We start from the raw sequence: 14642 nt of genomic DNA, 5'->3' as shown, positions 1-14642 counted from the left end.
AATTTGGCCACGTATAATATGAACATCCTTCATTCAACATTTCGGATAGACATGATAGGCCCCCTATAAAGTTGGCTGTCTTTAAAAATGCTCCAAGAACTCTGATCAGATTTAAAAAAAAAAAAAAAAAAAACACTTTCAACACAGTATCCAAGCTTCATTTGTATGAATGTGGCTTAAAAACTGCCTGTTGGTGAATCTTTACAAGAGAAAATTGACCTGTAATTGAATACCATGATGTAAGCCCAGGAAAGGCTTCCTTCCCCTCCTGACTTCAGGTATTTATAGACACCCTGCTGTTTGTCTTCAGGATCTCTTTTGACGCCACCAGGAAGAGCTCAGCAACATGCATCTGGAGAACACATTTGGGCCTCGTATGAGCTGGATTTGTTGACGAAGCCGGGGCAGGGGGAAACTGAAAGACAAAAGATCCTCCAGAGAGCGTTAAACGGTCTCGCTATCCTGAGCGACCCTCTGGAGGAATGCTTTAGTGAACTTCCAAACCCAGGAAATGTCAGTAACACAAATCACAGTAGCTAACATGGAACGTGCGAGGCTTCGGCTGAGTTTTGTTAAAGCACATTGGTGGCTTTGGTGAAAGAAGTCATGTGGTTTTGGTGTTCTGTTAATCATAAATCTAATTTCTTACACAATGAGTGAGCAGAAACAAAAATAGTGATGAAATGAGAGTTATGTCATTCATCAAAGAGAAATAAAGCCCCGTAACCAAGTAGATCTAATTAGTCTCACGTTCATTCCTCGCGGCTACCAAATAAAGTATTTCAGAAATGAGAATGAAATTCTTTCTTCTTCATCATTGCCACAGAATCATTTAGAAATTCTGTAATGGGGTTTTATAGACCCAGTGGTTGCTATACAAAGACATGATCTCTACATGGGATTAAGAGGTTGGGCGTAAGGTTGGGTACTGTTGAAAATGTTTTGACCCTGGATTTGGTATGATACCAATGGTACCTTTTTTGGGTACTTTACTTTCTTTGTAGTGACAGAAAGAAATGTATGTGAGTGAGTGAGTGAGTGAGTGTGGGTGGGTGTGTGTGTTAAAATAAGTTTTAGTTAATCAATTTCCCAAAGGTTTCGCAATTTTTGGCAAACCAAGGTTAATGTGCTATATATCTGTATCCTGGTGGTTGCAAACCAGTCAATTATATATATTTTTTTGCTTATTTAAACTGAGCTCCCAGATCTCCTCACTTCATCATTGGCAAAATCATAACCAAATTAAGTCAGACGTACTTGGTTAACTGAAGTAGCTAACACTTAAAAAGAACAATGTAATTTCACTTGTCATGTTTAAGTCACAAAAACACAACATAAAATAAATACAGCTAAATCTTGTATTTACTTTACTTTTTCAAGGTGATTGGTTTCCAAGATTATTTTAAGTAAGATTCACTTGTCAGATTTTTCAGGGAACGGCCGACGGAGCATTAATCAGTAATCGTTGTACCGACATTATTCAATTGGCAGCCTTAAAGTACCAAGTTTAGTACTCGACCCTAAAGTGTACGTCATCTTTCGTTGCTTTCATGAATCCAATGAAAAATACGAACACAAAAATGAAGACATGCATGGAAAAGACTATGTTGTTGGTATAAGCAACCAGCAGAAATAATCCTAAATTGACATATGCCTATAACACATTAACTGCACCTAGAATAACCTGAAAAGGATGTTGGCCAGACAGATACATCCCTCTTTATTAATTGGCGGAGGCTAAACAAAACAAAATAACGCCCTCTTTCCAAAATCAGTTTATAATAATAGAACAAAAGGTCATGTTGAAAAAATGAAATGGCAATATAGTTTGATTATTTGCCTAATATAATCCTGTAAACATGCAAAAACATTATCAGTCACACAGTTTTCCAACATGTCTGTAAGGTCATTTCTTTAGTAAGAACTGTGGCACATGGGAGCATTTTAGCGCTGTGAGAAAAACTTTTGTTCGCTGTGAAAACTTTTTCTTTCCCCATGAAATCCACTGCCTCCCCAGAGTGCAGCACTTTCTTAAGCAAACACTGAAACCTCAGATGAGAATTGAGTAATTGGGACTCTTTCTTTTACTATCACTGCTGAAGCAGTATCCTGTTTTGGCTGGAAGGAGCGGCGTTTTTTGTTCAATCTCATTTCGCCACACTTGACTGAATTATGTCCCCCTTCCTGCATTTTGTTCCCTTCATTAAAAAAGCTCTAAGTGTGACTATTTTCTGTGGCATTAATGTAGGCACTGCCAAGTGCTGAGTAATTAGAAGATGGAAGAACAATTAGCCCTAGTCATTTGACAGAGGAAGTCTGGAGAATGGAGCTTTGACCGGCTGCTGCAGAAAACATGCAACAACTGCAACGACTGGCCGGTGGATTACTGTAAGAGCTGAAGCATTTCCTGTTTAAACTGGGGCAGCAACTCTTTGTTCATAACTTGAATTTTGTTTTTCTTCAGTTTGAAAACTATACTGTCTGTGCACAACACCTAAATATTTGTGTTTAAATAACCGTTTAAATAACTATAGATTTCTTGATTAATCATACTTGGGAAACTTAAGGTAAACAAACATTAAACTTTCACAAGCAAGATGCTGGAGTTAGTGAATGCTTTGACATGAAAAGTGATAGAAGCAATAAATGGATTATCAAAGCAGTTACAGATTGATTTTCTGTCACTCAAATGGGTAATTTTAATTACTCGGCTAATCGATTCAGCTTTAGATACCCTCCAGCAGTGGATTCCAGCAGTGACTTTCAGATCTGATTTTTTTTTCTGGATACACCTTCCTTACATTAATCCTGTCACATTTCTGGGAACTGCCGACTCCCCTACAGGAAAAAAGACCTTTCATATTTCTGTAACTGTCCATAGAGAATAAGTCTCCTTGTTTGATCTTGCATGCCTGTATAAGGTCAATCATAGCCAGAGAGAGAAGCCTTTGCCCTTTGATTCTTACACTTACACCAAAACCTGTGTTCACCAGTATTGTGCAAAATGGGGTCATGACCAAGGAAAATCTAACGGGGTCATAAGATGATACAAAGCATAGCAATGAAAAAATATATTAAGCAATTTAGTTTTTTCTGACGTTTCTCTATTTTTTTCATTTTATTGGTTTATTTATTGTTTGTTTGATACTTTCACCTCTTGAAGGCATACCTAACCCACCAAACCTGTGTATCAGTTACTTATCTCATGTAACGTAAAATCCATTCTCACATGAATCTAGTTAATGAGGAATCCAAAACCTGAGAATATTCTTGAATTGAAGTCATAGGGTTCCACATTTAACAACAGCAAATTATAACAAAAGATTTGTCTACAAACTTTCACACAACTCGTGCAATATCATCCAAGTCCATTTATTCACTCATATGCTACATTGACAAAAACAATAATTTTACCTTCTTGAACATGGGAGCTGCTGGTCCACCACTGCCTCAGTCAGTTGTTTTTTGTGTTATTGTGTGTTCTTTGTGTTTCAGAGGGTAAGCCTAGATTCTCAAAAATCATGCAGTTACACGCAATGATGCACTGCAACATTTTAAGGGGTCACAAGCTAAAATTGCTAGAAGTCACTTTTTCCTCAGATTTTTCAACCCAACTCTTGATGTTGTAATGAACAACATAAATTATCCTTGTTTATCTCATTTCACAACAAAACCTACTATACGCAGTGTTTTTGTTACATACAGCGCGTGGTGCTCTCTCATGGGAGTTTAGATCAGAAGGCAGCTGGGAACGCCAGGCAAGCAATCCCACGAAACATCGTTTCCCAGGGGTCTCCCTGTCAGTCACAGAGCCCACACAAACCCACGGGAAGCTATTTCCTTCTCCTTTTCCTGAAAAAGCAACAGTGGGAGAAGTTAAATAATGGCCTCCGGTCCCTTCCCATGTACAGTATCAGAGCGTTAACGTCTCTCTGGTAATATAATTACACACCATATATTACAGGCATCCCACATACTGAAGCGCTGTGTATTTTTGGTAAGCAACTGATAATTCCCAAACTCAACAAACAAGCAATTTTGCTTAGCTGAAGTGGAATGAAATGGAGTGTCACCTCATTTGATACACAGTTATGAAAATAAATGGATTCCACTTCATGCTTTACTGCAATTTGGAGGAACTTAATGTGATAACTATAAATGAAGCTACATCCAGTGCTGGTGAAGTTTTTTTTAATTTTAGATGGTATTTGTGGGCGGTGTATATGTGAATCACTGAATTAAAAGGACCACTGTGAGGCTTTCTGTTATCGATGCAGCTCTCTTTGATGATAACTATCATTTTATTAATCTCCTTTTTTTTTTAATCTTTTTCTTTTTCTTTTCAAGCACTTTCACAGCCTTGTTTCTGGACATCTCTTTGCTGCAGTGAGATAAAAATGCCTCTGCCATCTGATTGAGTCTTTATCTGTTATTTAGCCCTTAGATCATAATTTCATGAGGAATCTGGGGAAAGTATGGCCACGAGATGCGATAATGGCACTGTAATTTCACTTGGTGTTGCTTATTTTAAGAATTGCTTTGAACTGCTTGTGAATTAAGGATGATTACATTAGTTTATTTCAAAAAAGAAACATAACACAAGTTACAGTGTATAACTCCTTTGTCCAATTCAGTTTAAAAAACAAAAACAAATGAAAACACTCCGGAAATGGACGTTTTGTAAGTTGGAATTCTCTCTATTTTTAGGATGTCTGGTGGGTTGTTCTAACTCAATCAGACATGAGACAATGTGTTTAGTCAAACTAAGAAATTACTCTCAGCCACCAGAGATTTTGACTCGTCCTGACAGTTAACCCCCCTGCATTTATCTAAAAGATAGAGCTTTTAGGAATTAAAAACTACGTACTTGTCAAAAAAAAGTAATGAAACAAAATGACAGGTAGAAGTTAAGTGAAGTTACAGCAGTGCTTCATTCTGAAATGAGATATTCACTGTTTTAAAAAAAAAAGATCAAAATAATAATCTCAAAACATGTACTTACAAAATTATGCTTTGAATAATCTTTATGGATAATTATGTCTAATAGTCTAAACTTTATGTCAGTAGACTGCATTGATTTTGTACCAGTTCATGTGCATGTGTACACAAAATGAATACAGGTTAAGATAATGGAGTTTCCAGATGTGTGACGTGGAAACCTTAACATAGTCATAGTTAACATACTTGTAGTAAATGGTTCATTTTTGTCTGTTTTTTCACATTTTTATCTTACTTGTGTTTTGATCATCATTTTGACCACAGGAGCTAAATCATTAATGCAAATATTATTAGTCACTGTTAGTTCTGTGCCCACATTAACCAACCTGCTTGCTGAGTTTATTTGGGTTTAACCCTGAGATTTTGACCCATATCTTTTGACATTTTGGGAAATATGCTTGTCTGTTATCCTACTCAAAGTCAGATAAGATGGTGATAACAGTTTTATCTCTGATGGTCTGTACAGAGATATAGGACATCTGAAGATTAGCTGAGCACAAAGGCTGGAAGAAGGAAGAAACCACTAGCTTTGTTCTGTCAGAAGTAAAACATCAGGTTTCCCACAACACCAAACTGCCTTTTTTTATAGCACGTTGTTTTATTATTTAGCAAGTGAGGCAGCCTCTATTTTATCCAAGAATCACAGGGGTTTTAGCCAGAATTACAGCCCGGCTGCTGAGATGCTGTCTGCTGTTGCTCAGATAGCTTCTCTTCTTTTTATGTATACGTTTCAATAAAATACACAACATGTAACTTTAGACAGAGCTAACGACAGAATCAGGACTCACACATTAGCTCAAACATACATGCTCAGTACCTACATATGCATAGACATGAAAAGCTATATATACAAAATATTTAAATAAATAATGCACATAATCCACAAAGTAAGAATGTTGCACAGATATGAGGGTACTTCACAGACAGCAGCGTCCCCCTGCTCGCAGGCTTTGTGCTAAGCTCGGCTAACCCGCTCTTCTTTGCACTGGGCACACCCAGATTGATGAATCCTATCTTTTAGATCTCTGGAAAACTTTGATATTTCTTCAAATGTAATAAAGATGATTCTCTTTATGTCTGGATTATAAACTAGAGTTAAAGATATGACAGTGTACCATCAAGTCAACGTAAACCAACACAACCTCTGTCTTTTTCAAGTCCAGTTCCTATAAATTAAGTATTTATTTAATAAAATCTGCCGTTGGTCCGCAACAACCCGTAACCTTGAAGGGTACACACACACACACACTCATACACCGCAGGTCACACACTAGTCGTTAGTGATGCGAGTGGACAACCATAAAATTGATTCTGAGCTGGTTCCCACAGACACACACAGAGAGAGAGAGAGAGAGAGACACACACACATACAGAGAGACACACACACAGACTTTTCTAGACATCCTTGTGGATCAGCAGCCTGAGGCTCAAACCTCAGTCCAGGCCAGGCCGGAATTAAACACATGATCTAAATCACATGTCATGCTCAATCCATTTCTTAGAAAAGGTTGCTTTGTCGATAATAAAATGTCAATAAGTGGAATTATCTAAAAAAAAATGTGAATGAGAAGCATTCACATCTAATACCTTTTTTCTCTCTTTTCATTGTAAACTGTAAATCAGAAAACACTTCTGGTGTTCACATTGTAGCCAAAATGAAACTAAAATGACATTAATAGTTTAAAAGCTATTTCAACTGCCAGCATCATCTCACATTTAAATGCTCGTTTTAAGAGAAAACGATTAAGGAGAGTACAGATGACTTACAACACTTGTCAGCAGTTTAGTCGTGGATTGTACTGACTGCATAATGTTCCTGTAGAAGTCTTTGTTCGTGGAAGAGAGATGGTTGCCTTAATAAATGGTGCTGCCCATCCCTCCAGCGTCCTGCTCTGATTTTTCACTGTCTACTTCGGATGGATCACAGTATAATTAATGAGATCTGAGCCTCTTGTTTCCCATATGCTTCAAATGAAGCATGGGGCAAGACAGTGTTGTATTTGTATGCTGATGCTTTTTATGTATAAATTGGTACTTAATATTACATCAAAAAATCTAGAAAAATGTGTCTTTCTTCTTCTTTTTGATGCAGTTACAGACTCTACACACCAAACATACTTACCCTATTTTTAAGCCAACCCATATAAGTCAGGATTTAAAATCAAAAACTTTGGCATATTCGGGCTTTTCTTATCTTAAGTGCTTTTTGACAGTGCAATTTGAGAAGGGAAAGCATTTCATGGGCGGCACGGTGGCGTCGTGGTTAGCACTGTTGCCTCACAGCAAGAGGGTCCCTCGTTCGAAACCTGGTTGGAACAGGGTTCAGTCCATGGGCGGGGGCCCTTCTGTGCGGAGTTTGCATGTTCTCCCCGTGTCTGCGTGGGTTCTCTCCGGGGTCTCCTGCTTCGTCCCACAGTCCAAAGACATGCAGATCAGGTTGATTGGTGACTCTAAATTGCCCTTAGGTGTGACTGTGAGCGTGTGTGGTTGTCTGTCTATATGTGTCAGCCCTGCGATAGTCTGGTGACCTGTCCAGGGTGTACCCCTCCTTCCCCCGCGACCCTAGCTATGTATTGTATTTCAAAAGTGTATGCATAACTTTGAGCTATGTACTTAAACCATGTATCTACTACTTTTAGCTGTATATTTCAAGACTTTATCCATTACTTCACGCAATGTATTCCAACCACTTATGCATCACTATTAGCTATCTTAACATGTATCCATTACTTTGAGCTATATATTTCAAACTTATAAACATATGCATTACCCTAATCTATGTAATTTAAAAAATCAGCCATTACTACATATTTCAACCGTTTATCAATTACTTTGAGTTATATATTACAAACACTTTCCATTACTTTTAGCTGTTTTTGCCTTCTCTGCTTGCTTGCTAACTACTTCTCACACACTCATTTGTGACGTGCAGTGTTCAACTGTTACAGCTCACTAAATTTGTGTTTTATTTTTGTTAATCCAATCATAATGTCTGTTGTGTCAAATCAGTTGACACTTAGAGTGCCCCCTGAGGAACCTCACCTTTCCTCCTGTCTGAATTTGTCTGTTGTCCTGTCCTTTACTATGTTTCCAGGTGGACTTGGGATTTCTCCGATACGTCACAGCCATCGGGACGCAGGGAGCGATCTCCAAAGAAACAAAGAAGCACTACTTTGTTCGCTCGTATAAAGTGGACCTGAGCTCCAATGGAGAGGACTGGGTCACTGTGAAGGAGGGCTCAAAGCAGAAGGTAATGCTGACTCATTTTTGTTACAACTGTAACAACTGTTATGTATCTACTATTGATTAGTAATGTAGGACTCTGTCTTCTAATCTGTGAGGACAGAAATGTTGATGGCTAAATCAATGTTTCCCACAACTGACAGCATTTGGCTGCATCCCCAATATGAAATTAGTTTGCTGAAAGTCTCATCAAAATCAGAATGCGTTTCCTCGGAGGAGCACTGGCCTGGAAGTTGTCTTACTGACGCTGATGCAGAGATAAATTGATAGTTTACAGAATTTCTCATTAAGTGACATTGATAGACGTGGTACAAATGCATATGCAAGCATCAAACCAATTATGTCACATTCTCAGCTACTGTTAAATCGAGCCTGAAGAGTTTTCTAGGCTGCTAAATTTGGCTCCAGTGGCTCAAATTGAAAAGCATAGTCTTGATATATGGATTATTTTTGTTCTATTCATCTTTTTATGCAAGGTATTTAAAATAAAAGTTTAATTCAAGCGTTTTTAGTCACGAGTCAGGCTCGAACTAGATTCTGCTTAAACTTGAACATACTGAGAGTTTATTTATAGTCATCTGATTAGTACACACCATTTAGCTATTCATGCAGTATTTCAGGCAATTTAAATAATAGAATAGATTTGGGCCAGAGTTGGTGGTGGTAGTAGTAGTAGTAGTAGTAGTAGTAGTAGTAGTAGTAGTAGTGATGGCTTTATATATATTGTAATAACAGTAGTACTAGAAGGAACAGTAATAGGGCAGTTGTACTGAGTAGTACTGTTGGTCGTAATACTTGAACAGCAGCAGTAGTAGTATTTGCTTAGTAACTGTAGGGGAAGTAGTAATATTACAAGGAGTAGTAATGTTGTAATTGTATTAGTCACAGTAGTAGTAGTAGCTGCAATTCTGGTGCAGTAGTCCTAGTAGTGCCAGTGGTAGTAAAAGCAGTTGTAGTGGTGTTGATATTGGTAGTGGCTGTGTTTGTAAAAGCAGTGGTAGTAGTAATGGTAGTGACAGTGGTCGTAAAGCAGCATAACTAGTAGTACTAGTGGCATTAGTAGTGACAATATTAGTGAAAGCAGTAATAGTAGTGGTGGTAGTATTACATGCAGTGGTAGTAATCGTAGTAGTTGTAGTGGTGCACAGTTGTACTACAGTGACAGCAGCATCAGTGATGATATCAGTAGTGGTAGAGATGCTAAAAGCATAATAATTTGTAATGTTTCTTCCTGTACCTTGTTGTCTTCAGATTTTCCAGGGGAACCACAACCCGACAGACGAGGCTCGCTCCTTCCTCCCCAAACAGACTCTGGCTCGCTACATCCGTGTCCGCCCCATGTCCTGGGAGCAAGGCATCTGTATGCGCTTTGAAATCTACGGCTGCAGAACATCAGGTAATGTTTAACACCTCCTGTTCACAAACTCACATATTGTACATAATATGAGGCTAGGCTTCCAGCTTGAACTGTTGATGCACTGATTCATGGTTTTCAATAACTCTGGCACATCCTGTTAGCACTGGAATCATAATTCATTCATTTATTTCATGCATTTTCTTTCCTAATTAACTTTCCCTGTGCCCACATGGACCATTAAAGTTTAATGTCATCTAAATCTTTTCTAATCTAACACACACACACAAACACACACACATATACACATTCACTTCTGCAATGTGTGCATGTGCTTACACACACGTTTGATTTCTCTCCTTCATTTCCATTTTCTAATACATTACTGAGCAGGTAAACAGAACTTTTCAGCTCACTTTTTTATGAATCTACACACTAAACACTACCACAATACATGCACTATTTCGAAACTTCATATTTAGGCTTTTTTGTTAAACAACAAACAATTTCCAACACTAAATTTCACCCTTCTCCATTCAAAAATGTCTATTATTTAATGTAAGTTTCAAATTTCAACAATAGTTGCAGTTCAAAGTACTAAATGTATCATTTTCTTTAAGCTTCATTTTTGCAGCGCAAACTTATGATTTACTTTCACAAATGCAAAATCAACAATCTTAAACATTTTATCTTATTTTACAAAGAGAAACTTTCTTTCACAGACATCAGATGCACTCTCCTAAACCAGGGATGCATTTATACAAACACTAAATGCATCTTTACGGAAGGGAATAGATGAAGTAATGTTAACACCTCAAGTGAAAAGGAAATGAGTGACAGTCAAGAACACTTCTTGACATATTTTACCTGTTCCTTTCAGAACATACACTCTCCTGCTAATAGCATTTTCTCACTTTTTCACACCGTGAATCAAACTAACATCTTTTTGGCTGCCGCATGAAAACCTCCTGCTGCTCTCTGTTGATTTAAAATAATCACCGCTTCCAAGGCGAGCGCAAACTCCCACAGAAGGACACCGTTATTCATTACAGAGGAGCAAGAGGAAAATCATGCCGCCTCATTACTCATCCTCTAACATTATATAAACCTCAGTCCTTGATGTACTACAAGCAACTCTCAGTAGGAGAGCTCCATAACGTAGATATTAGGCTCTTACTCATAGGAGAACAGGCCATAGTGCTAGACAGGTGATTCAGGAGATATAATGACACAAGTGGGAAAGCGTGTGTGTGGTGTGTAAGTGCTGAAGGTGAAACAGAACCATCACTCACTCCCAAACCCATAACCTTAAACATCATCCTCGTTTTGACATAATTTAATCCAATTTCTGTATTTAATCCTAAACCAAGCTCCTAATCCAAATCATGCGATTTAAAGAAGTAATAAAATACAGGAAAGACAAGCTCCCTTATACAAATTTAACCCTTTTTTTATCACTGCAGGATATTTGGTACTCGTGAGCTCAGAAACACAAGAACACACACAGATAGCGCTTTGGGGGGTTTCCATAAAGAACACTGAGTAGCTGTAAGTTCACAATGTGGAGGAATTTACATCCTCAGGAGCCGTTGTTAAATCCCAGATATAATTCTGGAAGCATTTGTCAAATACAAATATCACACTGAGACCACGACTGTTCGTGTCCGGATATTAGATCTAGCTTGTTGTGGATAATGGATTTAACTTGGCTTGCAGTGACCAGGCCATTGTGTCCTGTCCACATATGTTAGAGTTTAATTAAGTTTTCTTATTGCGGGAAAACAAAAAGTACATTTAAGACTGGCACTGTTGTTTAACAGATGTCTTTAAGCCTCAAGGTGACATGTAGCATCCCCCTCAACGACAAAGTTTGTTTGTTTGGGTTTGTTGTTTTTTTTTATTATTATTGGGGTTTTTTTCTTTTACTTTATTGTTCGCTTATTTTCAGGTAACTTTTTGTTCCTTTGTTTTTTTGTTTTTTGTTTTTTTTTTACTAATTTCTTCCCAATTTTTGGGCGGAAGGGTTTTTAAGGGTTAAATAAAGCTTAGTCATTTGCTCAAAGCTGAAATCAGTCTCCATACATAGTTATACACACAAAAGCTCCATCATTCTATGTTCAACTCAAACAAACTCTTCCCAGAGATGATAAATGAGTCTCTGGTGTTTTTACATTTGAGTTTAAACTCTGCAGCAGCGCCCAGAGGGCATCAACTTAAACTGCTGACTAAAGCAGTGACAAGATAAGGATGACAGTAGCATTTCTTATCATACTGTATGCCTCTCAAAAGTTTCTTATCCACCACTGTTTCCCTCTTTCTCTCTCGTACAGACTACGCCTGTTCAGGGATGTTGGGGATGGTGTCAGGTCAGATCTCAGATGCTCAGATCAGCGCCTCGTCGTTTGCCGACCGGGGCTGGGTGGCTGAAAACGCCCGGCTGTTGACAGGGAGATCAGGCTGGACCGGGCAGCAAACCAAGCAGCCCTTCAGAAACGAGTGGCTGCAGGTGGGTTTAATCCTGAACTTTGAAAGTTTCATGGTGGGAATTAGTATGTCATCGAGTCAAATTGTCTGTCTGTCAATCAAGTCTGCTAGTTGTTTAATTTGTAAAGTCAAATCAACCATTTTTCCCTGCCTCGTCCTCCCTGGCAGGTGGATCTGGGCCAGGACAAGATGGTAAGCGGCGTGGTGATCCAGGGAGGCAAACACCGTGACAGGAACGTCTTTATGAAGAGGTTCAGGGTGGGACATAGCCTGGACGGAGAGGAGTGGACCATTGTTAAGGAGGACAATACTACAAAGCCCAAGGTTGGTTCAAAACATGCACATACAGTGTAATGTGCATTCAACCTGCATTTAATTGCTGTCACTGGTAGTTCTTCTTACATATTACTGCTGAATTGTAATGTCAGTTCCAAAGAGATGTGTCATTCTTTAAGACAAGTTAATATTTGCTAATCCAAGAAGTATCTGGACTATTTAACCCAGGGTCAAGAGAAGTGTCACTAAACTCGGCGATCATTTTCAGATCAACTGCCAACAAAGTTTTGACTTGAAGACAGATAAGACTTATTTAAAAGCTAATAAAAACTGCAACTAAAAAGCTTTTAGGATGTGAAAAGTCTTATATGAACTCAACCACTGAAATGGTTTCACTTCATCATCTACATCTCTTCCTCCCTCTCCAGTTCTCTCTGTCTTTCTTCATGCTGTAGCCATGCTCTTTGTCTTATTCAGCAGTGACTGACACAGATCAGCAGAAAGTAGATTATACAGGACGCAGATAAAAGTCTGCTGACATGAAATGAACCTCTTCTTTCTGTAATCTGTATTTCCTGGAATCCATCAGACAGACGCTCGACTGGCCACAATGCCGCTCCTTCGAAGAAATGTTTAGCACCAAAATTATAGACTGCTATTCATATGAACTTAGACTGCTGTTGGTCAGATGCTTTTGTCTGACACATTCTTGACATTAGGAAAGCCTTCAAAGGAAAATTTTGTTGTAGGAGAAAATAAGATTACATCTAGGACTCAATAAAGAAATGCAGACTACAAAAAGAAAAATAATGGTTAAAATGTGTGTAGGGAAAAATCAAGGATTTAGTCTGTACACTAGTCCCAAACATTTATTTATTTATCACCTCCCTTTCTAATTGATTTGTTCTTTCATTTATTTACTCAGGCTGTGAACTGTTTCTTCACAACATTTCAACTTCTGCACTGAAAGTTAAACTTGTTGACAGATGTGGTGTTAAAAGAATATTATGGGGGTTACACCATAAAGATTTCCTTAACCCGCATCTTCCTGTGTGCAGTATTTTGCCTTTATAACACCCCAAAATTATAATGCTATCAGTACGTAAAATCACAAGTCTGTAGTTTGAATTAACTGAATTAATCTGATTTACTCACCCAAATCTGTCCAACTGCCATTATCCAGTCATGACAAGAGAGGAGCTGATAAAAACATTAAAATGTTTATCTGATAAGCCATCAACAATTACTCTCACAACAGTTATGCCTTACAACCTTCTGGTTTCACCTCTCAGGAATCATAGAGGCTGCCCTCTTGAATGGTTGGAGGTTTTTAGGGATGTATGCAGCCTGAGAGGAACACTGCAGACACTACTCAGGGCTAGAACAGTACAAATACCTGCTCTGCATGTTTTTTGGTTAAAGAATACAGTTAATATTTTTATTCAGAGGGATAAGATACGGTACGATACGATATGACGATATGGTAAACCAACTGATCCCCAGAGGGGATATTGGTTGCAACAGCACAAAGCAGAAATGAGTTCAAATAAACTAGAAAGTAAAAGAAGAGGAAGAAGTAGAACAAAGGCATTATTTATTATCAAATATCAGGTCTTTATAAAGAAAACTAAACTTGATTTTAAATACAATGAATTAAAAAAAAAATCTAGATTTTTTTTGGCCTTATCATTAATAATCTGAAACCATTTTTACTGTCCTTCCTATCCAAAAGTAAACATGCATCTTGCAGCTGTTCAGTTTTTTCAGAATAAACAAGACGAAGACGTGTGGTTAAAATGAGTGGCAATGGAACAAATTAGGACAAGACAACCGCCTACAGAAAGCTGAAGATGTAAAGAAGACAATGCAGAAGATGTAAAGAAGACAATGCAGTACTGCTCTGTTTGAATGACAGGTGGTGTCTGAGCACAACAATGAGTGTTTAGTACAAGATATGATTTTTTAAAAACAGCAGAATCCCACAGATTACCTCTGGCAAGACATTAAAAATGTGAACAGATTTTTTTATTTATTGTTCAGCCCTGAAAACATAAGACCCCACCAGTCTCAGGCTCTAACCACTTCTTGGCGATTTAAGTGACTTTGATTCTGATCCTCGAGAGGAAATTCATGTCATTGCCTCTGAGACCCCACTTCCTCTCCTCGGCTGGCCCCGTTGGTGCGACATCCTCCTCTATGCGTTCCAGATGGCAGGGCGGAGGACGAGGTTGGCTGTCAGTCTCCTGTTGATTTACTGCAGACGGAGATCTAGATGCTCTCTGCTCTG

At 38.3% G+C, this 14642-nt stretch overlaps 1 protein-coding gene across 1 annotated transcript in view; it reads left to right on the top strand.

Moving 5' to 3' along the window:
- The window catches only part of LOC121951246 (neuropilin-1a-like), an 86575-nt gene that overhangs the window by 53812 nt on the left and 18121 nt on the right, over positions 1-14642 (top strand). The window contains exons 7-10 of the mRNA XM_042497511.1: positions 8093-8248; positions 9493-9637; positions 11926-12101; positions 12248-12403. Of these exons, the coding sequence (XP_042353445.1) occupies positions 8093-8248; positions 9493-9637; positions 11926-12101; positions 12248-12403 (633 nt within the window). The remainder of the gene's footprint in view (positions 1-8092; positions 8249-9492; positions 9638-11925; positions 12102-12247; positions 12404-14642) is intronic.

Source organism: Plectropomus leopardus, chromosome 12 (assembly GCF_008729295.1).
Source record: "Plectropomus leopardus isolate mb chromosome 12, YSFRI_Pleo_2.0, whole genome shotgun sequence".
NCBI lineage: Eukaryota > Metazoa > Chordata > Actinopteri > Perciformes > Serranidae > Plectropomus > Plectropomus leopardus.
This window is presented reverse-complemented; position numbering and strand designations above follow the sequence as displayed.